Genomic DNA, 27,905 nt, shown 5'->3' on the forward strand with positions numbered 1-27,905 from the left:
ATCTTCACATTTATGACCTTTGTAAACAAAGGAAAGCTGAAGTAATGTCATAAGCAGTCAGTTTCATTTAGTGATTGCTTTACTTAATGGCCAAGTAGCTGTCCCAATTGTGTAGCTAAACAAGGAGTAGCTGTACTGGATTTATTATATGCCAGCCAGAATCATGCTGGAGTTGGGTGGCCCTGAGAAATCTAGTAAAATGAACTAATAAATTAGAATTGGATTGTTAAACAGGGCATCTTGTGGATTCCAATGTAGGAAGTCATGGATGTCATGAATTATATATGTGGGAAGGACGGTCTGCCTGAACAGACTAAAAGCGCCTGCCCTCATTCCTCCCACCTTCTTGGCCCTCCCCAGTTGTCAAGACAACCCGGTTGTCAATCAAACAGCAGCTGCTGAACACAAGAGGAGGAGAGACAAGATGGTTGCCTGGGAGTTCTGCCATCATAGGCCTTGGGAAGAAAAGTTTGCACCAATACAGCCAAAGCATGCAAGTCAAATAAAGAGACAAACTAAAAGACAGACAGACCTGATTAGAAGAGCAACCAAGAAAGGAACAGCTAAAAAAAACTGTGGGAAGAGATACGGTAGATCTTTTTTCCTTCCCTCAAAACTGGTATGAGGTAAAAGTTCTAGCCATTTCCCTCAGAGGAAGTAAAGATTCAAGAGAGAAGACCTAAGAGGTCCAGCCAAAAAAACAACCAAGTAGAAAAGATGAAGAAAAAGTCAGAAATAGGCAACAAAAAATAGAAAACAAACTAAAAAAGGAAGATTGAACTCTCAGAAAGCATATAACTCTATAGAGTGACAACAGGGATTAAGATAACAAAAATATAAAAATCAAAAATAAATATATTAGAAATACAAAATAGAAAGCTATAAAATATAGTGAACAGGGATTTAAAGAATATAGAGTAGATAAAAAGCTTCTAAAATACACATAGAACCTGATTTTATTAAATTATTTCTTAACTACCGGGAGTTGAAGGCATTTATAACTTTTTATATATAAGATTTCCTTTTCTAAAATAAAAGTGTCTCTACTGAAGGAAATACAAAACAAAACAAAAAACAACCACGTATCCAAATTTCCTCTGTGTGTTTGTGTGTGTCTTATTCAGTAGTTTCACTTAATGATGATATTCCTTTTGGTCAAAGATAAGTTATCAATATTTTGCTGATCTGACACTATACTGTAGCTGTTTCTTTGTTAAACTCTGTGAGTATTTTGTTGCTTATGTGAATAATTATTGAGCCAGTTTTAAGTAAATCAGAACAGATTTCTTTAATCTCTTTGCAAAGAGATTAAAAATACGTAATTCAAACCACTGGAGCATTCAGAAAGTCTACAATGTAAGATGATGCTTTCTCTTTATTCTGTAGCTGGAGGAAATATCTATTATAAAAACAGCAACAGTACTGTTTCCTGGTTTGTTCCCCCTCCACTTTATTTTATGCCTAAAACATTTTCATGGTCTAAATGAAGGTAAAAGTTCAAATAGTACTGGTATTTCTTTTTTATTTAAGAACAGAATAAAGCATTTTTAAATATATTAATTTTAAGTATGCTACACAAACAAGACGCTGGTTTGCACGTTAACAGTTTTCAAAACCAAGATTGCAATGGCCCTTTCCCACCCGAAATACTGATGCAACAAACAGATTATTTTTTAGAACAAATATAAATTCAGAAGTCCTTTAGTAAAAAGGTAGTAACAGAAAATTAAAATGCCACAGCTATGATGGCGACAGATCAAAGTAAATGTTTTGAGAGAACCAACTTCCTTTATTTTTACAGATTACTGATTTTTTACTGTAAGGCATGAAGGTTTATATATGGTTACCAAAGTGGTAGCCACAATCATGGGTATGGCTCGTTTGGACCACATCCAGGGTACAGAAGAGATTTGAACATTTAATAGAAGAACCAATTCAAAAGAATAGCCCTGGATAGGCTAACTTAAAACTTCCACATATTTCAAAAGTGACTTCATTTGGCTAAGCACAAGGACTCAAAAGTTTTTCATGGCAAGAATATAGCAAATGAAATGACAATCTGGTGACACAAGAATGAAAATGCTCACTCTCTTTGACTTCACAGTTGACTTCCCACACAACTACCTTCTTAAACTTTTATTTACTGTTTTCATGAAATTGGATATAAAAACTAGACAGATCTACCATGATGAAATGTAATATATGACAAGAGGCACAAATAATTAGAAAAATCTGTAAGCCTCCATCTCCGTGATGAAACTTGGCAATATTGACCACTAAAGAATATTGTCTGAGGATTATGGTATGAAAAATCACACAACAGTGTTTAAAGAACAAGAAGGTAATATGCTGAACATAATAATAGCACATTAAAATATCATTTTATGTTATCATAATTCCAAAGAAACAACGAAGACTTTGGATTTTATTCAGATATATCCAAAAGGACCCAACATTTTTTCAAGTATTGTACTGCTTGCTAAGTCAATAATCGTATGTATGTGTATCCTAAACATTATTGAAATGTAATACTGGTAAGCATTATGTGCAGGAATTCCTATCATTTATTATGGTGTATCTAAAACAGCCCAATATTTAATTTCAATGAAATGGATAGTGATGATTCCTGAGACTGGAGAGAGAAAGCTTTGTGTATAAATATGTGATGTATAAATCACCCCTATTCAGGTTTTGCAAGGCATGCAAATTATATCTTAGGAGCAGGTTACAGAAGATAATAAAGGTAATCCTTTGAGCAACCGGGCTTCAAAAACCAACATTAACTAAAGATGGAGCTCTCTCCCCAAGTCAGTAATAGCACTTATTTGTTTGGCTTCTGGAAAATCCCAGAATGATGACAACTTACTGAAATAAATACTGGAGGAAATATACATCCTATGTTTACTTGGTTCTACATGTTAGATGATCAGGACAATTAGGTATGCCTGATGAAGACATTAATCAATCTGACATTTCTCTTCAAGTTTTTCCAGTTGCAATGAACTTGCATTGTAAATATTGAAAAATTTGACCAATAAAATAATGGCTTAAACAGGAAGAACACATTCCCCTTCAGAAAAGGGAGAAGTCCATTTAAAAGTCTTACTGATGCTGGGTCTGATTCCGTTCTTTATGGAAAGAAACAAAATGGAACTACAGTATAGAGAAAAGGTTGCATTTCATGAGTTGCTTTTGGAAACTATTTTTTTTTAATTATATTTTGGACACTCCAAGTCATTGTCAGGAATCTAATCTTGATCCTATGTTCCATGCAGAAAAGTGAACAGTGGCTGTGGCAACAAGTGAAGCTGTGGTTAGTTGGCCCGATTTCCTATTTAGGCATTCTGGCTGCTGCATGATGTGAAGAAATCCTCATAAAATCTTTGATACCAACTACAACTACAACATATAGATTTTGCAGCAGATTCAGGGAGCCGGACAGCTTGGAGTACCAACTTCAAGAATGTGACTTGGATTCTTGCTGTTTTTCAGGCACTCCAACAGGCTCCCTTTCTGTGCAAGATATCAATATAAGAAGCTTCCAGAGCACAAAGGCAGAAAGCTAGGCAATTTTTCCTGGACTGAAAAGAATATGAGGCTGAAGGTGCAGGTGAATAGGGAAGATTCACTTGCTACTCTTCTTTTTCACCTTGGTGGCATTGATATCTGCTTTTGTCTTCTGGATTCGAGAGAAGATTTCCTTAAACAGAGCTTTATATTCTGGCTGACTCTGCTCTAGCCGTTTGTCTACAGCTTCCACATGTTTACTAAGACTCTTCTCCATTGTTTTAAGCTCTTCCAGCTCATAATTCTCTCCCCGGAAGTCTCTAAAGGAGCTGTCACGGGAGATGGGCCGAGAGGTTTGTACACCGGCATGGCGTACGCTGTCCTTATGCTGACGGCACTTGCTGAGAAGCTCCTCATACTTTTCCAGCAGGGCGTGGTATTGCTCATCCACTTCCCTCAGGATTGACATTCCCCTTTTCCGTACATTGTTGGCATGGAGTGTATAATTACCTTCATGGCGACTCACAGCATCCTTGGTTACAATGGCATTAAGGGCTGTGTCGCTACAGCTTTTCCGGACAGGATGGTTCGGAGAAGCTGCCATGGAGGATTCATGATTTTTCCTCCCATCTTCCTCAGAAAGGTCTATGTAGTCGGCTTCAGGAGCATTGTTTAATGGCTCCAGAAGTGTTTCTGACAGGTTATCCTCTCTACTGAGGAGATACTTCTTGACTTGTTTCATCTGCTGGAGTTCCAATAATTCAGTTTCCAATTCTTTAATGCGCAGTTTGCAGCTTTCCATCTCACAAACTCGTTGCTCAAGATCTGAGTACTCCTGGATGACTGATGTATACTCTCTCTCCACCCTCTCTTTTCGCTGCTTCTCCTGATTAACTTGGGACCGGAGAGAATTTACCATTGCTTGCAGTCGCTCATTCTCTCGTTCCAAGGGCATCTGGCTGAACTCCATTGAAGAGCTGTGGATTTGGAATGCATCCTCATATCTAATATTAAAAGGATAATATAGTTAGCAAATTAACACAGGATCCATAGTTAGATAGCATTATCATTCTTGTGAAGTGTCTAGTGGGACACTTCTGGATGGTCACATAGGATAACTCTGTTGGCCTTAAGGATAGGCATATTTCATAACACAATGCAATAGATGTATGTACCTTTGAACTACTAGTTTTCTATATATAGTTATATATTTTTCACAAAGGATATTCAAATATATAATCTTACCAAAATTCTGTTTATCATATATCCAAGATTCAAAAAGTAAATCTGTATACAGATAGTCCTTGACTCAGAACCATTTGTTTAGCGACCATTTGAAGTTAGAACAGCATTGGGAAAAAAAATGACTTACGCTGGCCCTTGCATTTACAACCATCGTAGCATCCCAAGGGTCTGTAATCAAAATTTGAGTGCTTGGCAACCAGCATATATTTATGATGGTTGCAGCATCCTAGGGTCATGTGATCATCATTTGTGCCCTTCCCAGCTGGCTTGCAACAAGCAAAGTCAATGGAGAAAGCTGGATTCATTTAACAACTGCAGTGATTTGCTTAACAAGCATGGCAAAAAAGGACATAAAATCAGACATGACTCACTTAATAATCACCTTGATTAGCAATAAAAATTCTGTTCCTAATTGTGGTCATAAGGACTGTTTACAGTATATACGGTAGATACTGAGACTGCTTCTATGTTGAATGCCAGTATTCTCATTTGAGATGATGGTAGTGGGTGGGATTAATATTCTTTCTGAAGTCATACAAATGAGTCCTGACAGCAGCTGATATCTAAAATCTTATGTCTTTCTTATTCAAACACCAGTTTTAACTTGCACAGGAAGAGTGAAACACTACGAAATTACTTCTATAAAACTACACCTTTCTTCCAATTGGGTTGCCTAGAACAGGGCTTTTCAACCAGTGGTATGGGTACTACCTGTGGTACATTGGCACCTGGCAGGTGGTACACGACCATCCTAGAAAAGTGGTAGCGGGGGAGGGGAATGAGCTGAACCGGTGGCAGCACTGCACAAGCCTGAGCGAGAGATGGCTGGAGCTGCAGGGCTCAGCGGATGCGCCAGGATCAGTGCCGCTTTCCAGCTGATCGGCGCTTCTTCGGGGCTGTCAGGGCTCAGTGGAAGCGCCAGGATCAGCGCCAGGCTCCAGCTGGAGCTCGGTGCTGATCCTGGTGCTTCTGCTGAGCCCAGAAGAAGCGCCGATCAACTGGAATGTTGCAGCCTCTCCAGGGTCTTGTGATTTACATTCAGATGCTTGGCAACTGATTCATATTTATGACGGTCACAGTGTCCCAGGGTCATGTGAAGTGACCAAAACCTGCTGCAACCACCCAGCAGACGGAATAAAAACCACACACACCCCACCCCACCCCTGCTGCCAATCCTCAACAGAAATGCTCACAACAATGAAAACCTCGGACAGGAGGAAGAGCGCCGCTGGGTGGGCAGGCAGACGTCTTGCTCGGCTGTGGCTTGGGGGGGCATTTTTCAGTGCCATTGTAACTTCGAACAGGCACTAAGTGAACTGTTGTAAGTCGAGGACTACCTGTACTTTATCACTTTTTTCCTTTTTTTTTTTTGGTCATCAAGTTTTTGACACCTTGCTAAGCGACTGGTGGTACCTGGATACTGCCATATCCTAAAAGTAGTACAATGGGTGAAAAGGTTGAAAAGCCCTGGCCTAGAACCCCTAGTGTTAAAACAGAATTGTGCTATACCCTGAAGTGACTGAGACCCTGTACTTCTCAATACAGTGTATTTCTATAGTAATAAGAGCTACTATTCCATTGTGATTATAATGAAACTACCGATCCTTACCGGCAGGTGGATCATTATCAATACAGTAGTAAAATGGAGACATAAAAGAACCTTATTCATTTTCCCCATTACCCTAAGTTTCATACAGCTTGGATGCTTACTGAGCAATTCATGAAATTTCAGACCAAGAGTCCAGATTTTTACAGATTTATTTATCTGTTAAATTTATGTCTGACTTTTCTGCAGGCGTTCAAATACAAGGATCTCCTTTAATTTTGCTCCCTCAACCAACACTGGTGGGATAGGTAGGATTGAGGAAAGAGGGACTGGCTCAAATTTTCCATGGCTAAAGGTGGACTTGAATGTGGATCCCCATGATCCTAGTCCAACACCTATACCATATACCAATAATTCTTGTAGCATTTTTAAATCTTGAGAAGAATTGGATAATGAACAAAAGACAGAATAGTACACTGTGACTTTTTAATAAGACTCTAATGCGTGGAAACACTCTGAAATTTAAACTTGAACCAGGATTCAGTTAATATCAGGTAAAGTTTAATTTAATTTAATTCCTAAAGGAAATTAATATAGTACATTTGGTAACAGGCTACAGGAATATACCCCATGATGTTAACTTGCTTTTCCTTTATATAGTGCTCTCTACAGATTATTTCGTTTTAGAGTATAAATTTCAACTGCGTTGAAAAAGATGAGAAAGGAGGAGTTAAATAGGAAGGAATGTGACATGGATTTAAGCTTTGTTCCATAAAGAATTGGATAAAGAATAAGCAGAATTTGAAGAATAATTATTTCAATCATCAATAACCAAAAGGACACTACGTTCCTTGTGTGTCCTGGATACTGTACAATATTTAACTATATCACTTACATCAGATCTAACAGAGCAATTCTGGCAATACTCCTTGAACCTTGTTTTGATTTTCGGATGTGCTGTCCAACCCCGCAAAAAACTGGTATACTGATTTGACAATGGAGAGACACAAAATAAATAAGTATAACCACGGGGACTGGCCAATTCCCCTTTGAAATTCTGTCTTCAGGTGCCTTTGAATCTGTCCAGAGTTAGTGGGAGGATGGATATAAAAGAAGTGCTGAGAAAATCGTATCTGGCTTAATTCAGCATATATTCTTCCTTGACTCCTAATAAACAAGCTTGTGGATGGGAAGGGAGTGAGCAATACCAGACTGCCCCATGCCTCATTCATATATGGACTAGAAAGAGGGCAGTGAAATCCCCCTTAATTGTTTTAAATCAGTTATCTTTAAAATGCAAATGTTATAATGTTATACATAGCCTTAGGACACCTTGGATAAAACATATCAAAGGTGTGATAAGGATATTTTTACATGGATACTTAAAAGATTTTGCCTAGAATTATTTTAGAATCTAGAGACAACAGTAATTATGTTTGTCAGAACTGCATGAATAATGTTTACTGATTGGCTCATTGATTTTTTGACTGTTTCTGCTAGAACCAGATGGGACACCAAAGAAATCTTTCAAAGGTGACTGAATTGCGATTAGTGTTGACGATGAATGAGATCTCTGACCTTCAGCTGGTAATGAAATAAAGCGTGTAGAAATGTGTATATTTTTATTATTCTGTAATTCTGTGTCAAATGGAGGAGTTTCAAGTGTGAGAGGAACTCAGTCAGTGCTCTGAATGTGTAATGTACACTAAAACTAATACTAAGCTAATGGTGAGATGTGCTTTAAACCAGACATGTCAAACTTGCGATATCACGTGATGTCATGTGACGCCGCGCGACGTAATGGAGCTTTTCCCCCATTGCCGGCAATGGGGTGGGCGCAGTTTCCTCGTAACACGTCCGGCCAGCGGGCTGGCAGTTTGACATCCCTGCTTTAAACTGATACAGAGGAGAGTTAACTTCTTGAAGTAATTGTTTCCATCCATTTGACACTGCTGGCATCAGATGAAACAATCACTGGAACACAGTGTAGCCTATTTCAAAACAGCCTCTTCTATTTGCATAAATTAGGGAGATATTACATAAACTAATCTAAAGTCTTTGTTCTGCATTGCTGCCCCAGCACATGGCAAGTGCACTTGTTTTCATTTCAAATGCCAATCTAATTGTTTGTTTCGGAGAAAGAAATGAACTTCAGCTTCACTTTATCTCAAACCGAAGTTCAGTTGCCTTAAGAGATTTCTATATACAACCCTAATGAGAACCTCTCATTGGCACTACAGGAAGTTTAATAATTGTTAAGCCCACTTTTTAAATATGTTTTTCCTGCATCAGTTTTCTGCTACGTGAGCATTTACAGCCTAGGAATTAAAACAAATTGTCAAATTTAAAAAAATATATTTCAATTCATTATTGAATAAGTCTTTAAAAAACAAACTAGAGCTTTCAGAATAATGCAGAAAATCCCAAGCCTTGATTCAGTTAAATGATGCCTTGATTTCTAATATAACAAATGGAGATTTGAGAATACTGTGAATGGCTCCAAAACTGGGAAGCAACTATTTCCACAATTATTGAGCAAACAGTTGGGAAGGAAGAAGACAGATGTAAAGGTCCACACAAAGTTAAGATACACTGTTGTATCATCTGCTTCCTCTATAAATTAACAGTTGGCCAAGCAAAGATATTTAACAAAAATGAAGTACTATTTCTCCTGTCCAAAATACCTAGGACTTGAGCATAGTTCCTTGAGACAAGGAAATGTGTGGATCGTTCGACGCCTTTCTCTTTTTTCCCGGCGGACACGCAGCTGGTCTAAGCTCTGCAGTTCTTCTACTTGTTTTTGTAGCTCGTCAACTTGATTTTGCAGTCCTTCAATAGTTTCTGTCAGGCTGCAAATAAATTTAGGATTGATGGAGGAGAAATGAAACAAAAAAGCTGAGCACTAAATTGTATAGAACAAAATACAGACACAACATGAAGAAATGGTTATACTACTCGTATACCTATGCTTTCCTCCAAGCTATAATGATCTGCAGCACCATCTCTGGAGAATATGTATATGTGCCCTTCAACTAAAATTTTACACTTCAGCAATTCTGGCCTGTAAATTGCAATTACATTCTTAGGGAGGTAAGCTCCTATTAGAACTAGCTGACTGTGCTGTCAACTTTTCTCTGTTTTTCTCCCTCAATATTAATTATGTATGCTTTCCCCAAATATTTAAAGAAGCATAAATCAAAGAATAACTATGTTTCTCTCTGCCTATTCTTTTCAGAAATGCTAAATCATCCAATTTGCTATTATGTTATGAACTGAACCTTCTCACACATCCCTTCTCCATTTCAACACATTTTCAAACGTTTGCTTTTTCCATCCTACAAATCCTACCCTGGAAATATGAGATGGTATAGACTGGAGGGCTCAGTCAATAGTGTTTTCCAGTGGGAATTATGTGTCAGAATTTTTCACTCGGAAACACTTTTAAACTACCCTTCAGGAAACAGAATGTACAATAACACTGGGGCAATGATATGTCCAAAACAACATATGGGGTAAGAGAGAAGTCATCCATTCACATGCCCATCTAATATAATTCTTTCCTCGTAGGGAAGCTGGCTAACTATATTTTTATTTGTAACAGGTGTTCTCAAAAGAGAACATGTCTACGTATCTCTCTGTCACTACAGTTAGTGGCAAATGCTACCCTTGCATACGTTGTTTTCAGGAGGGAATATGAGTACAAAATTTCCTATTAGTTCTGAAATCAGCAGTTTTTATCATTTAGAAGCTGCAAAATACAATAGTTAAATCTTTCTAAAGATTGGAAAACAAAACCCCTCACTCAGATCTGAATACTCTTTCAACTATTAGATAACTGCCAGCAATGCAATCTCTACCTTTCAATTTTTGACATACCTGAGACAAACATGATATCCCTGGGCCCCACGGTATGGTGGGACTTTTCAAAGTCTTTGTGAGCTGAATAAATTACCTTTGTTCAGCTGTCACTATAGCGAAAACTGCAAGGTAACTGCTCTGGAGAATCGTGGGAACCCCCACTTCATTCCACTTACCCACTCCTTAGAGACACACTTCTCACTTGAACCCAAGGCATTTTAACATCCCCACCCCACCGCCAAGCAAATGCAGGGAAGAAATGGTAAATTCAGGGGAAGGGTATTGACTGACTGCCATTTTTGCATTTTCCCCGATTGACTAGCAAATATATGCAAATTCAGGGAACATAGCAAGACATGCTGCAGTGGTAAGAGGGATATTGCCAATGTCTGTGTAAAGGTGTCAATAGATTAATATTAATTTTCTCATTTGGTTGTCAGTAGACTTAAAAAAAAATGACTTTATGATTAACTCTGGCAAGAGGGGTTGTATTTTCCTGTCCATGACTATGAATGAAAAAATCTGATCCTTTGAGGATAGCAAAAAAATCTTAAATCTACCAAACAGACCCACCAGACAAATGATTACCATTGTATCTTCTGCTGGGATGCCTTACTCTCTAGCACAAGCTTCTGGTTGGCCAATTCTAGATCCCGTGCTGTTAAGTCCAGCTGTTCATAAACTTTAGCATGCTGTTCATTCATATGCCGCAACATTTCCAGCTGTTTTGTCAAATACTATAAAGAAAAACAAAAAGAAGTGCAGCCGAACCAATCCAATCTCTTTAAGAATAGCATAATTAAACGGAAGGCAAATCAATTGCAACTTTTTAAATGTCTAAAAATGTGTCTCTAATCAAGCATCAATTTTAGGATAGCCTAGGCAATTATAAAAATGAGCAAATGGGATAATCTATCTTAAAAAAATAATATAATCTTTTCTTTCACACAAAAAGTACAATCTGTGGAGAGATGACTTAGCAGAAACTATGTTGGCGACAGTTACAAAAACATGTTTTAAGCCCAAGAAATGAAGAAAATATCAGAAAGTAACTCAAATGGACTCTGCTTTAACTCCCTCCCTGGGGTATAAGATGGAGGGAAGGGAAAATGCAGTCAGGATTCTTGTGTTATAGGTTTTCTTCACAAAATCGATCTTCAATCTTTCTTGAGGAGAATCTGTTTCCTGAACTGAACTACTTCAAAGGGCTGACCTCAATCTTGAAAGCCTCGCTACTCTGCCTCTTACATTTTATACAGATATAATTTAAAAATACATTTATGAACACTCATACAGATAATCAAACAAGACACACCAATTTAAATCCCTTTAAAGCAGCAGAAAATGCCTTATGGAATTCTTTCCACCCTTTTAAAAAAAGTACTCTGCATCACGAGACTAGAAAGGGCAGAGGGGCTTATGATGAAGCAATCAGAAACATTCTGAGATGCTTCCCAATTTCCTCTCCCAGACAGACACAAGAGGGACTTCCCCCCCACTTCTGTTTCTCCAATCAGGGCTGATCACTTTCAACACAATCTTTCTCTTATTGGTTTTTCCCACATCAAATTATCCTGTTTATCGAGAATTATCCCACAGAGAGAGTTATGAGTCTCCTTTCATCAGCGTTTCTCAACCTCAGTAATCTTAAGATGTATGGAGTTCATCGCCTAGAATTCTCCAGCCAGCACATCTTAAAGTTGCTGAGGTTGAGAAGCAAGCGTCACTTTACACAATTCCGTTTTGTTGGGTAAAAAAAGAAAAATAGAGAACCTGTACTAGCTCAAAGCAACCCATATTAAAGTTTCTGCCCAGGATGAAAGTGTATGAGCTGGGGGACAGAGGGCTTCGCTGGATAGTGACAAAACAAACACATCTCAAGTGACAAAAGACTTTGTCACGGACCTCTTCTGCTCCGTTCTTCCGGGGCTTAATCCAGCTTTGCTTCAGCAACTTTCATGTGTGCTTCTCACCCTCTCCCTAATCATACATCTTTGTGGATGCTGCTAATTTGACTGTCTTAAATTAAATCCTACCCAAATATTTACATATATTTTTAGCAATGCTTAATGTACACTAATGTACACTTATGTACTAATGTACATAAATGGGTTATTTGAGTTATACATTTGCTTGCGCTTTCCCAGTCTCTGTTGACAGTACCTCTATCTCTTGCACTTGTTCCTCATTAGTGGTGTACATTTGCTGCAGAGAATCTTCCAGTTCCTTGTTGCGCTCCAGAAGTGTCTTCCCTAATTCGGCTGCTAAGTGCAAGTCTGAAAAGCAGACAAAACATATATAAAGGCTTTTTTACTCTAAGTAATTTGGAATACCATATGCAATGCTGGTTGACATGTTTAAATATTCTTAACCCATTTTTTTCAAGAACCAAAGCAGCTAATGCCACTGAAAACTGTATCAAACTTCAAAGGTAAAATCAGTACACATGTGACATTACATGATTAAAAGTAACTTTTTTAATTATAATACTTCTTTTAATTCCGAAGAATCTTATGATAAAAGCCACACTTATTTTGTCCCTAATTCTTGCAGACTGGAGGTGTTTTTAAGCCTCTTATATAATTGAATCATTTTCTCTCCAACATGATTTTTTCCTACACACGATAGAAATATCTTATTATTGGGTTCAGCATACATATTTATGAGTGATTTAAGGTTACTTATGAGTTATTTGTTTCACAGCTCAGCTGAAGGGCAAATTGTTCTAATTATCTCGCTCTGTTGGAAATTACAAGTCAGCAGTGCTAATTGTATTTCTGCTATCCTAATTTCATATTATAATTCTTAGCTGCTCAGAGAAGATGTCCTGAAGAGTGGCATATAAATTCCATAGTAACAAGAAAAATAACGAGGAGGAAGATATGACTAGAACAGTAGAACTAGCAACATGTGCTTTATAATATACCTTGTGACCTCTACAGAAAGATACAAAACATCAGGAAAAGCATTCAAGTTTACCTTGAGGTAAGATGGGTGGTCTATAAATTTTATAAATAAATAAATGTCAATGCCTTCAAGGGATCCAAAATGATCCTATTTTGCTGATACTAAACCATCTGGAATAGAGTATGATCATGGCAATCTGCTACTACTTCAGAGCCTCCTGAAGAAGAACCTGAAGATGTGTGGGGTCCAGCCTATACTGTAAAGGGTTTTTAAAAAGTGAGCTCCTCCTTTGATTTAATCTGGAAACACACTGGCAGTTAATATAATATTTGTGAGATTCTTCATTATGCACAGTAAACAATCAACAATTGTCTTTGGCAGTTATAAACTTTTGGCCCATCCCTTAAAGAAATTAATTTGCCTTTCTTCCTTCTTATCAGGTAGCTAACACATGTTGTTGTTAGTTGCGAAGTCGTGTCCGACCCATCGCGACCCCATGGACAACGTTCCTCCAGGCCTTCCTGTCCTGTACCATCTTCTGGAGTTCATTTAAGCTCACGCCTACTGCTTCAGTGATTCCATCCAGCCACCTCATTCTCTGTCGTCCCCTTCTTCTATTGCCCTCAATCTTTCCCAGCATTAGGTTCTTCTCCAGTGAGTCCTTCCTTCTCATTAGGTGGCCAAAGTACTTGAATTTCAATTTCAGGATCTGGCCTTCTAAAGAGCAGTCAGGGTTGATCTCCTCTAGGACTGACCGGTTTGATCGCCTTGCAGTCCAGGGGACTCGCAGGAGTCTTCTCCAGCACCATAGTTCAAAGGCCTCAATTCTCTGGCGCTCAGCCTTTCTTATAGTCCAACTTCCACATCCATATATTGCAACTGGGAAAACCATGGCTTTGACTATATGTACTTTTATTGGCAGGATGATGTCTCTGCTTTTTAGTATGCTGTCTAGATTTGCCATAGCTTTCCTCCCCAGGAGCAAGCGTCTTTTAATTTCTTGGCTGCAGTCCCTATCTGCGGTGATCTTGGAGCCCAGGAAGATACATAGCCACAGACAAACTATAGTTATTCCATTTCTAAAGAGATTTATTCAACTTTCTCTCTCATAATCTTGCTATTTGGTCAAAATGCAATTGTTCTAGTTAGCATTTAACTTGCTAGGCCAAATGTTATGTGAACTGACTCATTTTAAAGGCATTCTATTTGCTTGGACTTTTATATATTAAGTGTTTATTTGATGCCTTTATAGTTGTAGGATAGAGACGGCAGAGCTAGGGGGAGGAATTAAATGAGGCAGCAATTAGAATCCTTATCTAGCCACAAAAGAATGAAATCTAACCTCTCTTGATTGCTATGAGAAGATTCCTGTGAATAGGCTTTAGCAATAAATCAGTAATTTAGAAGCTGGTTTTGGGCAATAATTGCTATTCTATGCTGCCCTGATTATTATGAGAACAAAACCAAACATGTTATATGATAGTATATAAGTGCAGCCTAGAAAGTAAGCTTTAATCTTTTTTTCTTATATTGTTCTATAACTTCCTCAATATACATTTCTATATTGGTTTATTAACCCAGAGTGTCTTGTAGCTTACAAAACACTTAGGGAAATTGGGTTTATAGTTTTGTACAACAACTCTCCAATCCTTTTTGTCCCTTTCTTATCCTCATCAGCAATTTTACCAAGTCCTCCCAGCTGCCTTTACTTCTGTTTGATCACCATTTTGTCAATGCAATGAGAGAAGATTGGAGTATTGGCTGTCTCAGGTGGAACATCACAGAGACTTTCAAATGCAGCTGCCCATTTAAATGACAACTCTCTCAGGGCAATATGGCTATAAGGAAATGTCTTAATTATCCCATCCTGGTGGGAAGTAGAAGGGGGTAGTGCTACCACTGAGGTGCTAATTGAATCACTGCCTTTTACTTGGGTTTCTCTGAATTTAACAAGCTACTGGTATTGGGCAGCTATTATTTGAAATCCGTTGCTATAGTAAAAGGAGGAGGAGAAAGGTGCCCCACTTCTTTCCATCTGCTTCATTCCCCATACTTGCATGGTTCAGGTTTCAGAATTAACATGCTTTTCCTTTAATAGCTCTTAAGACATATATAGGAAGACAAAGATTTAGCCTCTACTAAATCTATTGATAAAAAAATCAGGTATTTAAATGGAAAGGTGAATTGTGATAAACATATCTACATTGCAGACAAGAGGTAATGGTGTACAATAACAAAGGTAAATTATTAGTAAGTCAGTTTTGCTTAATTTTCCTTTAAAGGCAAAGACTTCTCAGGAAGCACCATATAATATCCAAAGCTTGGCTTAGGAGTTTGGTATTCCTGAACTTTTATCTGTTATCTGGCAAATCTAGACAGCATACTAAAAAGCAGAGACATCACCCTGCCAACAAAAGTGCATTTAGTCAAGGCCATGGTTTTCCCAGTTGCAATGTATGGATGTGAAAGTTGGACCATAAGAAAGGCTGAGCGCCAAAGAATTGAGGCCTCTGAACCATGGTGCTGGAGAAGACTCCGGCGAGTCCCTTGGACTGCAAGGCGTTCAAACCAGTCAGTCCTAGAAGAGATCAACCCCGACTGCTCTTTAGAAGGCCAGATCCTGAAGTTGAAACTCAAATACTTTGGCCACCTAATGAGAAGGAAGGACTCACTGGAGAAGAGCCTAATGCTGGGAAAGATTGAGAGCAATAGAAGAAAGGGACGACAGAGAATGAGGTGGCTGGATGGAGTCACTGAAGCAGTAGGCGTGAGCTTAAATGGACTCCAGAAGATGGTAGAGGACAGGAAGACCTGGAGGAATGTTGTCCATGGGGTCGCGATGGGTCGGACATGACTTCGCAATTAACAACAGCAACAATTCCTGAACTTTTATCTGTTGGTTATTCGCTAGAAATCTGATCTCCAGTTTTGGTACTATAGCACTGAATGAATTGTTAAGAGCCAACTTAATGTTAATTGCAATAATGATACAGTATGTAAAAACCCTGGCTGCCAATTGTATTCTTTGACTGGAGAATATTAACAGGGAGTGATAATTTTTGCTAAATTATTGCTAAAAAGACATATACAGTCATCTCCAATTTTCTAAGTGTGACAACATAACAAAAATAGGTGAGATGGAAACAGTATTTATATTTCTGGCAAATTCCCTGACCAAAGTTTCCATCCAAATTACAACATTACATAAAACACTTGAATTTTCTAACATTAACCCGCTTGAAAAATAATGACACACAAAAAATACATTAGCCAGGAAATATAAATCCAACTATCCTGGTACAGGCTAGGTACTTAAAATTAAGCTGAAACATTCAGAAATCCCTGAAGGAAAAAATAGCTTTCCTGATATGGAAAATACATTAGCATGGTTATTGGAGATGATTCCAAAAGAAAGCCACACAACTTGTACAGTAGCCCTCCCTTTAGTGGTCCATGTAGAAAAATAACTCTAAAGAAGACAGAAAAACCAGGCAGATACATAAGAGGATAGGCTCCTTGAAATACCTTCTCCTTTGGATTAACTGAACTTTTTGAACTATCTGTACCCATAATTCCACATACAACACAGTGCAATAATTCAAATGAAAGGGTACAGAAATACCAAATCAAGAGCCTTTCCACATGAAGCCTTTGTATTAGTTTGAAAGCAATTCTGGGCTTCTGCAATCTCACAATGTCCAATATATACACTAGCAAAGTCAGAATTAAATTGTACTGAGACCACAAGAAAAAGCATCACAGCACGGTGGATGGAGCCTGTGATCCCTTTCCCCTTGGCAGAATCTTCTGCTCACGATGCCTTCCTACTCTTGGGTTTCAGGCCTTTCAAGGAGAAAAATAGCTTGACATTTTTTTGCCAAGCATAGGTATAGTTGGGTTTTGTTTTGTTCTTTGCAGAAAATCAAATGAATAAAATAAGGATATTGTTGTAGGGTGGGTATTTGATTGCTAACGGCTAGGTATTAGTACAGAAGTATTCATGCTGATTCAGTAAGGTAGAAAAGATTTGAGCTTTTCCTGTATTTCTGAGGATTACGTCACTCGTAACCCTCTGTATTCATTATATGGCATCTAATTTCATCTGCTGGGATTGGGGTTACATTAAGTGGATTAGGAAACCCAGGATTTTAGTATCAGGATTTTAAAACCAATCCAGCAATGTTATTGTAGGCGTTAGAAGAGATGAAAATAAAGTAATTGTGGTAAAATATAATTTAAGCTTTTTTTCTATAACTGAGTAATACTTTATTGAAAGAAAGTAAAGTTTCCATTTTAAAATGTCTACTATTTAAATATTCATTAATTTATTACTGGATCAACACTTTCAAAATGACTGTATACGATTTACAAATAATACAAACATAAACATGGAAATAATAAATCCAAAAGGCAATAAGAATAAGTCTTACTGTCCTTTAATGCACCAAGCAAAAAACCAACAATGACATCAGCAATAATCATCCACTTTAGGGAAAATACTACCAATCGTTGAAGTTGTTGCAGTCTTAGTCTTAGTGTTTCTCCTGGGCTGGCACCGACTTAACATTGGATGAAACATAAAGAAAAGAGGCAACAGAAATCAAATCAAAACAAGCAAACAAAAAAGGGAGATCACTGATGATGGCAATCCCTCAAGAATGGGTCTCTAAATACCCCTAGATCCTATTAGATGGTTAGAAATTGCATATACCCAGGTCCTGAATCACTGAAAGCCTGCTTCTTTAATATATTATTTTTTAAAAAATATCCAGGGATTTTGCATGCATATTATTGGCTGGGTTCAGACATTATACTAAAGTAGATTTGCTTTAGTTATTGTTTGTTAAAGAAATTGTTATTACTAAGTTCTGTGAACCCTGCCAAGCCATTAAACATGTTTTATAGACTATGCTTACAAATAACTATGTAAATTAGTGTGTTATATAGTGTAGAAAACCAAAAATATTACAATACAATAAATGAAAAAGGAATATGTGTGCACATACACACAATCTCAATCTCTCTCTCTCTCTCTCACACACACACACACAGAGAGAGAGAGAGAGAGAGAGAGAGAGAGAGAGAGAGAGAGCTTATTGAACTAAGATGATTATAGAAGCTGAGACCATCAGAACTTTTAACCATAGAAGCAATAAATGAGAACTGATCTGGAAATTTTTTTGGAACTATTGGAGATAAGATGTAATTCAAAAAGCACACTTGGACTTCTTTGTTACTTATTTACTGTCTAACTGACCTTCTGTAAAACACAGGGACTGCTACATCATATAAGCACTTTCACAATAAATATTTATTCTTCACTAGGGCTTGTAAAATCTGGTAAAGTAGCTTTATCAGCTTGCCTTTTTACAAAAGAGACATCCAATATTATGTCAGAAGAATGAGGAAGACAGATAGCAGCACAATACGAAAACATGAACTGAGAATTCATAAATTCAGAATGGAACAAAATGGCAACAGTCTAGGAACCAAGTTGTCATGGTTACTGAAATAGCTCTGGGTGACCCGACACATTTGTCACACTCAGTTCAGTTCTAGGGCAGCTTAAATAAAACATAAATAAATTAATTGTGGTTAATAAAGCTTTCAACTGTATGTTTATTCCATCTATTTTAACCATTATCTAATAGTTAAGCTGCACACTAAATACAGTTTTAATAATGATTTTTCTATATGACCATTCTTCAATGTGTAATTAAAGGTCATCATTTATCACTCCACAAAGAATTAAACTATCTCCATTCAAGTCTGAGGCAAGCAAATCAATATTACAGGGATTTAAGTCTATGCTCCACTCACATAGGGGAAAAACAGGAAGTTAAATATCTTTATGGCAACTTGTACATCTTGGTGTCACAACACCGTCGGTATTTTTAAAAGGCATATACTAATTAGAGAAGAATGAGTGCTAAAGTTGGAAGGAAATCAACATTTGGATTTGGTCTTGGTATATGAAATGAAATCAGGAGACAGACTAATAGCATTCTGTCTAGAAAAATCAATATTTATAGCAAATGCCCTCTTCCAGCAGTAATTGATGTCTATACACATGGAGATCAATGGATGTATAACAACTAAATCAAAATGTAGTATGCATTGTTCAAGCAAAGATGCAGAATCTCTATTTGGTCAAAAACCAGACTTAGGGCTAAATATAACTGTTTTGAAAAAAAGCAGACTTAACAAAACAAATAAAATAACCAAAGCTACAAAGTATAACTCAGTGATACCACATCTGATAATGTGCCAAATATAATGAACAGAATTAATGATTAGATTGAAATCTGTGTCATCATTAAAAAGGAGACAAACGAAAATATACTGAAATACAGAAAGAAAGCAAAGGGGACAAAATGGCTGTTTGATTACACACTAAAAACACAAGAAAGCTGAAAAGCAAAAGACAACAGAGGCACAGGAAAGGAGACATAACTAAAAAAGTAATGTAAATAAATTGAGGATAATAATCAAATGGGAAGGAAAAGAGATTTTTAAAAGGAAAATTAAAGAAATGATACCTAATGGGTTATGAAATTGCAAGGCAACCAAACTATTGAATTTTGTCATAACAACTTTCCTTCCCTCCCAGATTTAATATACATTTATTTTACAAATTTATTATCTCACCGTTCTATCATTTGTAAATCAAATATTATCTCTTTTAATGACTTAGATAGGGTTCTTTTTCTGTAGTCTTTATTAATTATCTTCAAGCACTTCTTCTGTTCTCTAGAACAAATCTGATGAGTAGAAAGTGGCTTTCCTCCATACCTTTTATTATAATTTAATGATTTAATGGAGGCTTTCCTCCATACCTTTTATTATAATTTAATGATCACTGCCTCTCATATTATATAATACTATATAATACTATTACTATTACTGATTTGGCTGAGAGGCCCTAACCCACCTCCAGGGCCAATGATAGGTTCTGTAGTTCAACCAATATCAATTACATCTGATCATGAGCAATCTTCCATTAATGGTAAAGAAGTCTTAGGAAATCATTTCCCCTGCATCCTACCTAATGGGATAAAAAAATGCATGTTCAATGCATAATATAAAATCCTTCATAACCCTAAACTGTGTTCATAATTTTGTCATTAAATTAAGTTTTCAAAGAGAAAATTTAAAATATTGAAACCCAGTAGCCTCTTTGCTTTAACAGGCTTTCCACTTTCTTAGAACTGATTCTTATTATCCTAAAAATGTAGAAAGGCTGCAAAAGGATCTTCATAAAAGTATTTTCATTAATGCTGAGCTCTAGTAAGAAATTTTTCTAACACTGTTTTAGTACCTTCTATGAAATCTCTATTACTAATAATTTTCCTTGTGTTGATTAACATTTTAAGTTTATTTTGATTAGTACCATATGTGTGATGAGCAGAGTTCCAAGCATAAAACTGAGATGATACATAATCCAATACTGCCTCACATCTTTCTTACTTCAGTTCCCCATACCTGTTAAATAGAGATTATTAGAGTCTTTATTTTGGCCTTACTAACCCAGGCGTAAGGAAATTCTTACCTCCAATAACATACTTTTCTGAAAAAATTTTTTTTCAAGTGAAGTAGTCTAGCTTTTTAACTTCTGCTTCTGGTTTATTCTACAAGCTTTTCCAGTTGGAAAAACATGTTTAATCTACTTTGAATGCATAATAAACTCCCAATAGGCTTTGTAACAATAGACTAACATTAATTTTCTAGAATCGCCAATACAATTGTGATTTAAAGCTATGTCAACAAGATTTCATGCTACTACTTCACCATACCTTTATTCAGGGCTTTTTTTTTGTCACAGAATGCCCAGAACGGAGTTTCGGCACCTTTTTTGGATGGAACCTTGTAGGGTAGGCAAGGCGGGTTGTATGACGTGTGTGAGTTCCGGCACTATTTTTTAATTATTTTTTTATTACAAAAAAGCACTTCCTTTATTTACAATCAGACAATGTGATCCATAGATTTGAGCAGTAGAAATATTTAGGAATGGCAAGCTGAGTCTTCCAAATGGCCCTTCTATATTTTTAAGTACCACTCCCCTGAACACCTATCACTAAAATTCAGTAAAAATCCAGAGGTGTTAAATTCCTGCTCTTTTCAAAACAGTTTTTAAAGTCTGCAAATCTTTCAATAGGCTTAAAGCCATAGCAAATTAAACAAATCAATTAATTTTAATATGGGTCCATTTCAAGACTGAAAAACTTTTGCTGACCTTGGAATCTCTTCTGAATTGTGTCTGTGATGTCAGAATAGTCCATTTCAAGCTTGAAGCATTTTTAATTTGAAAGATTTTGCATTCATCTAAAGGCTGTTTCATGGAAGAAAATATGACTTCACACAACTTAAAATGAAAACACAGATCAGAATCAGAATAGAGCTGGAAGGGACCTTGGAGGTCTTCCAGTCCAGAGGTCCCCAACCTTTTGAGCATCAGGGACCGGTTCCGTGGAGAGAGGTTTTTCTGCGGACCGGAGGGGGCGTGGTTTCATGTACTGCCTACATCCCACGGATAGCGCTTTGCTTGTTTGCACGGTTTCTGGCATGCCCCGGCCCGGCGCCTGTCCACAGACTGGGGGTTGGGGACCCCTGTTCTAGTCCAGCCCCCTGCTCAAGCAGGAGATCCTATATCATTTCAAACAAGTGACTGTCCAGTCTCTTCTTAAAAACCTCCAGTAATGAAGCACCCACAATATCTGAAGGCAAGCTGGTTAATTGTCCTCACGGTTAGGAAGTTTCTCCTTTCCAGGTTGCTTCTCTCCTTCATTAGTTTCCATCTGCTGTTCCTTGTCCTGCCCTCTGGTGCTCTGGAAAATAAATTGACCCTCTCCTCTTTGCAGCAGCCTCTCAAATACTGGAATATTGCTATCATGTCCCCCTCTAGTCCTTCTTTTCTCTAGACTAGCCAAACCCAAATCCTACAATCGTTCTTCATGTTTTAATCTCCAGGCCTTTAATCGTCTTAGTTGCTCTTCTTTGTACCTTTTCCAAAGTCTCATCATCTTTTCTGTAATGTGATGACCAAAACTGGATGCTATATTCCAGGTGTAATCTTACTAAGGCTTTATAAAGCAGTACTAATATTTCACGTGATTCTGATTAAGAATTCAACATTCATACTTCTCAGGTAGGAATCATTGAATCTGCTCCATCACATCAAGGCATCAAATCGGGAGACAATCATTTAACCAACAATATGAATTTCAGCAACTAAAAAGCAATGGCCAGTATCTGCACAAGTGTGTTTACTAAAAATATAATTACCCCAGTGAAACACCAGTGGAAAGCTAGGCCTAGTAAGTTGAAGGACAGAGTTAACCAAAATGATAAGCTTGTGGAACAGGATGGGCACAAATCAAAAGTTATTTAGAAGAAGAAGTGCTCTGGATTTTGCATAAGCACTAGTGCAGCGGTAGTCAACCTTGGCTCTTTTATGACTCGTGGACTTCAACTCCCAGAATTCCTGAGCCAGCACAGCTGGCTCAGGAATTCTGGGAGTTGAAGTCCACGAGCCATAAAAGAGCCAAGGTTGACTACCCCTGCACTAGACAAAGTCAAAAGCAAATCAGTGACTAAATTCTTTCTTTGGAATTTTTCTTCCCCAAGCTGGTTGCACAGAAATGTACCTGACTCTTGCGCTGGAGAGGAGCACTGCCCTACTTCTCCCTCATGTACAGGACAGGAGGACCTGGATAGTCAGTTAATTTTTTTCCTATTACAAATGAATAGAAAATATCTGGGAGAAAAGAAGGATAGCATATATGTAATTTGGTTTTATGGTATTTATTATTCCAAAATAAGGTATTTCATTGGTGGGGATTTTTGTTTAATCTTTCAAAATATTTTCTATTTTCAGCAAATGAAACAAAAACATCCTGGGGAAAAAGATAGAAAAATAATTCAGAGCCTTCACATTTTTCCCCCCACAACGCAATGAATTTTGGTGGCAATGGGTTTATTGGGTTTTGAAGAAATGCTAACTGGCCGTATAAAGCTGCTTGGTGTGGCTGTATGTTGTGCAGATCTTATTTAGATTGTGGTAACTAATCTATGTAATTATGTATAAGAAATGGTAAGAAATTTAAATATGTTGTCCTGGTAAATTTGGAACAATTGTTTTGTGCCAGTCTAATCCACTTCACAAGGTTGCTGTGAGAATTGATTGGGAAACAAAGCACACCAAGTCTTCAAAAGTGGCTGGCACCGAGCGGGATGCAATATATAGAACTAGATTACAAAAGGAGATCTGTGTGTCATGTTCTTGAACGCAACTATCAAATCCTAGCAAGAGCCAAGTGTTTTTTTTGGGCATCCAACTGCAATTCAGTTTAAAGAGGCATTAATTGTGAAGCAGGCAAGATGCAAAGGTTTAGAAAATGTTCTTTGATTCTTCAGTTAAATTTCCTAATTCTCTTCTCCCTTGACAACCCTTAGCAAACATTCCTTGGAAAAGCTGCTGGATTATGTCAAAAGAGCCACATCATCATCTTCCGGCTGACAGAAACACAGCTCACTGTCGCCACTTCTCTCCGTAGTTCTTCCCCTGTTCATGCATTCTAATCATAGCACTTCCTGAAAGGAGCAAGGAGCAGTACTTTGATCCCAGAATGCCTTTCTTCAGCAAATAGGAATGGGAGGAATGATTAAAGCAAATACATACATGTATGAAAATACACATTTCAACAAACTATTTTTTCCTACAGGCTGTTGTTTGTGTTTGGACGGATGCATTACTGTACAGTCAAAACCCAACAAATAATTATTGGTACTGTTTAAATCTGCTGTTACAGCACTGCCTCCAGCTGCTTTTTAACAATGAAGAACAGTATAAAGAAAAGGGAGGTTTTTACTGGTAGAAACAAAATAAGCCCATTTTTGTTGTTTCCTTCATTGCCAGTATTCACTAGATTTAAATCTGAAAAGAATCTAATCCTATGCAAAGAATTAGTTCACATGTCCACTGCCTAAAAATCAATGAGTAATATTGTCTATGGAATACACATCTGCAAAATCAGAGAACTGAAAAACTGAGGAAAGCCTCAGAAAATGATTCTTATTCCGAATGTTTTCCTCTCTGGTGATATTTTGCTGTTGACTATAGTTAATTCAGACAGTTCATGGGATTTCTCCTTATGTAATATCCCCTCCCTCTTGCATTAAAGATATCTTTTACAGCAATATCTTTTGGAGGCTAACTCAAAGGCTCTGTGGAACTGTATTGGAATTATATTAGTCTTAAATGCCAATTTCTTCCAAATTTAGAACCTACAGAATTTTTTGATCCTGCTAGCTGGAGATAATGCAAATCACATTACAACACATTTGAAGGACATCTATTTGGGAAAGGTTTTTTGTATGATACCATCCATCTAACCTTTCAAGAGCTTGAGACAGAAATGTTTTCATTATTATGACTGACAGAACTGAAATTATAAGATGAAACTGCAGTCTTCTGCTTTTTTTGCATCAACTATCAAATTATAAGTTAATTTATTTTTTTGATATCAAATTTTTAACTGTCTTGTCAGCTACAAGGAAAGATCAAGAGGAAAGTAAGTATATATACCAAATACTTTTAGGAAAAGAATACAGTTAATGAAAGCAGAAAAATAAAAAGTAGCATAAAGATTGGTATTACATGTAATCTAACTCATTGGGACAATCATAAGAATATTCAAACTACAGTAGTTTAAGAAACAAAGAAAATGCAAACAAGTGTCATACTGTAAATATTATATACTTTTGGCACCAGATATAATTCACTACAATAAGGGGTGGTTAGTATATGTAGCCCTTTAGGTTAGCTTCTAATTAAAATACTGTTACTTATGGAAAGCATTTATATTCTACAAATCATTAACTGAACTAGGAAAGCAGCAGTAATATATCCTTCACAGATGAATTCACAAAACAACCATTGTTCTTAAAGTTTTTTGCTTTTAGCAGTGAAAGCATTTAATCTGAAGAGCAGAGAACCTGCCAAATTTTGCTTTTTCTTCCTGAAGAAAGCATCTAGACTCCCTTTATACTACATATCTAATAGCCATATTGCATCATACCAATCTCCACACCTCCCCACCAAAAATGACAACACTACAATGAGTATCAATGTTTCAGAGTCTTAGCTAGGTTCAATGCAGCTCCATGTAGTACAATAGTCTTAATACATGACAGCTTTGTGCATCATGCAATCATACCATGTAATCCCAACAGTTTTTCTGCATTGGTTCGTTGGCTGATATCAAAAAGTTACACAAAATTGTTCCTGCCTCACAGTTGCTTAGCAGACCATTGGAACATATCAAGCCTGTAGATTAGACCATAAAATGAAAATCCTGGGAAAAAACTGTTTGTAAAATACTTCCATGTTGTTTTCAATAATGTTTATGAACATTTCCATGAAGTCACCAAGAACTGAGACTGACTTTAAGGAACTTATTTGTATTTCTAGTACTTACTATTAACACTTTTTTGAAACCTGTTTGTCATTAATTTTTACAGTTTATCAACCTGATGTGCTGCCATGATACTCCTGCAAGATATAGTGTAAACCTGTATATCTGACCTTGCACTAAGGCTGCAGTTAGCATATTCCCATCTTAAACCACTTTAGCTATAGCTCAGTACATATTAACTTTGACATTTAAAGATGCGCTAGCTGTCCAAATAGTACCATACAAACACAATCTTACTTCTCATTCAAAGTATAATGCAGAATTATTAGAGCGTGGTACTGCAAAAGTTTCCATTCATCGTCATCAAGCAAAATCCTTGGTGGTCTTACTGTTGTAGAACAGATTTACTGTTGCTGGCTCAAGAAACAGACCAACCTGCATATATATATATATATTCATGTATTCTTACCTTAATCAAGTTTCTTGGAGAATAAAATTTTATCTTTCCTTTTAGGATCTCGAATGTATGCAAACAACATGGAACAAATGATAATCCTTGAATAAGATCATAATCGGAGTATATTTAAATTTCAGTGTTTTGGTAGAAAAGTTTAGGATATGCTTAAATTAGTGTGACACAAAAGTCCTAAACTATGACCTTTCTCTATAATAAAGACAACTTATCAGCAATTAATACAAAGTTAAACCAGTTTGTTTGTTTGTTTATTTAATTTGTATAGATGTCCATCTCACATGAAAGTTACTCTGGGCACCATAAAGCACTTGATTAAAAATGTATTTAATTTCTTATCAATATTTTAAACAATTTTTTTCTAAAGAGTCCTCTAGGAAATGTAATAATAATAATACTAAGATGATACTTTTATTACTGTCAAACAACATCTGCCTATCCCAAGCCCTTAAGAAGGGGACTAGATAGGTCAATAAAAATGCCAAAACAGTTTAAACATCTGAGTATGCATCCAACCATAATAATAATATCTAATATGAATTAGATAAATGCCAAGCCAGAATTTAGTAATGCTGCAAAAAGTTAAAGTCTAAATACTTATTAATTTTCAAATTCCAAGAAGCATAGAGTGGTAGAATATAATTTAGGTTTTTAGATTTTCTAAGTTTGCTTACTCTTTCTATCTTTTCTTGTAGTTTAAGATATTTTGTGGAGTTAGAGATATTAGTATTTGCTTACTTTTATATGAATATTATCCTGGGATTAGGTTTGGGAAGTCCGGGGTGGGGGGGTGGGGGTTTTTTTACTGGTTATTGAGTTTACTTATGTTATGACTGTTTTTTATAATGGGAAAAAAAAAATTTCAAATTCCATGAGACGTACCCCAAATTGGGAAACTTTTATGTCTCAGCAAAATGATGTGCAGAATTTGCTGTGACTCATTGAAAAACACTGTTGGAAGCACACAATGTAACATTTTGCTGCGTTTTACAAATTATCTCTTTTTAAAATGTTGGCTCATATACTGTTGGGATTATTTGCAATTGAAAATCGGATTATTCTTGGTTAGATATCTCTGATTTACAACCGTCTACAATTGACGCCACTGAAACTAAGTAAATTTAGCAGGATGAGTAAGCTAATTGGACATAAACCACCCAAGTGCTTTAAGAGTTTCTGCAGGGGATAAACTCTATGAGCCCTAGAAATCTAAGTCAGTTTTAGCCTAACAGACTAACAAGTGCAAAGCAAATCTTCCTCTGGGTCTACAGAGGCATTTTAATTTGAAATTGTCCCCAGGGCACACTGTGAACGGCTACACGTGCAATTTGGTGACTTTAAACTCCCCGTGAGATGCTGCAAAAGAGGGCTTCCAGAAAAAGAGATGAGAAGCTTCTTTTTTAAAAATCTAGCTTCCTTCTGCTCTTGTCCGGACCTGCTGGGTCATGACTCAGGCCCTCCCCTATGTGAAGTGCAACCCTCGTTGGGGTGCTCGTGTTTTTACATTTCCTTACCTTGTTCCAAGTCTTGCTGGTCATACCACGGTTCCTCCTCCTCACTCTGAAACTCATCCATCCTGTCGGCGCTTAGCATGAACTCTACTCCGCAAACATCCAAAATTGAGCTGCGAGCAAAAGAAAGGCTGACCTCCCAAAAGATAATACTGTACACTCCCGCAGAGAGAGAGAGAATCGAGGGGTGGGAGGAGGACGGAGGGTGGAGGAGACCAAGGGGATGCTTTTCCAAGAGGCCGACGCTGGTGGGGGCAGAAAGCGATCGGTCGCCAGACTTCAAGGCGGGACTCGGCGCAGACGAACCGCCGGGGCAGATCCCGGGATTCCTCAGGCCGAAACAATGGCTTTGCAGATGCTCAATTGTAATCAGTGCTGCTGCAGAGGTGCCCTCAAGCTCCAAGATTTTTCTCCTCTGTCTGCATCACCTTCCGCCTCTTTTCGTC

General features: G+C 37.2%; 1 protein-coding gene across 1 annotated transcript; it reads right to left on the minus strand.

Moving 5' to 3' along the window:
* Nucleotides 1-3,454: 3,454 nt before the first annotated feature.
* Nucleotides 3,455-27,548, minus strand: CDR2L (cerebellar degeneration related protein 2 like). Its single transcript, XM_015815049.1, has 5 exons — nucleotides 27,463-27,548; nucleotides 12,320-12,432; nucleotides 10,745-10,893; nucleotides 8,983-9,147; nucleotides 3,455-4,511 (listed from the first exon to the last, which is right to left on the minus strand). The coding sequence occupies exons 1-5, from the start codon at nucleotides 27,539-27,541 to the stop codon at nucleotides 3,626-3,628; spliced, it is 1,392 nt and encodes a 463-aa protein (XP_015670535.1). The 5' UTR covers nucleotides 27,542-27,548; the 3' UTR covers nucleotides 3,455-3,625.
* Nucleotides 27,549-27,905: the final 357 nt, after the last annotated feature.

Source organism: Protobothrops mucrosquamatus, unplaced genomic scaffold (genome assembly GCF_001527695.2).
Source record: "Protobothrops mucrosquamatus isolate PMUCROS unplaced genomic scaffold, P.Mucros_1.0 scaffold305, whole genome shotgun sequence".
In the NCBI taxonomy this organism is placed as follows: Eukaryota; Metazoa; Chordata; class Lepidosauria; order Squamata; family Viperidae; genus Protobothrops; species Protobothrops mucrosquamatus.

Coding starts and splice junctions, on each gene's coding strand:
- CDR2L (XM_015815049.1), bottom strand. CDS start 27,541: ATGCTAAGCGCCGACAGGATGGATGAGTTTCAGAGTGAGGAGGAGGAA. Junction 10,894..12,319: donor AACAAGTGCAAGAGATAGAG/GTACTGTCAACA, acceptor TTTTCTTTATAG/TATTTGACAAAACAGCTGGA. Junction 4,512..8,982: donor GAACTATGCTCAAGTCCTAG/GTATTTTGGACA, acceptor TTTTAATATTAG/ATATGAGGATGCATTCCAAA.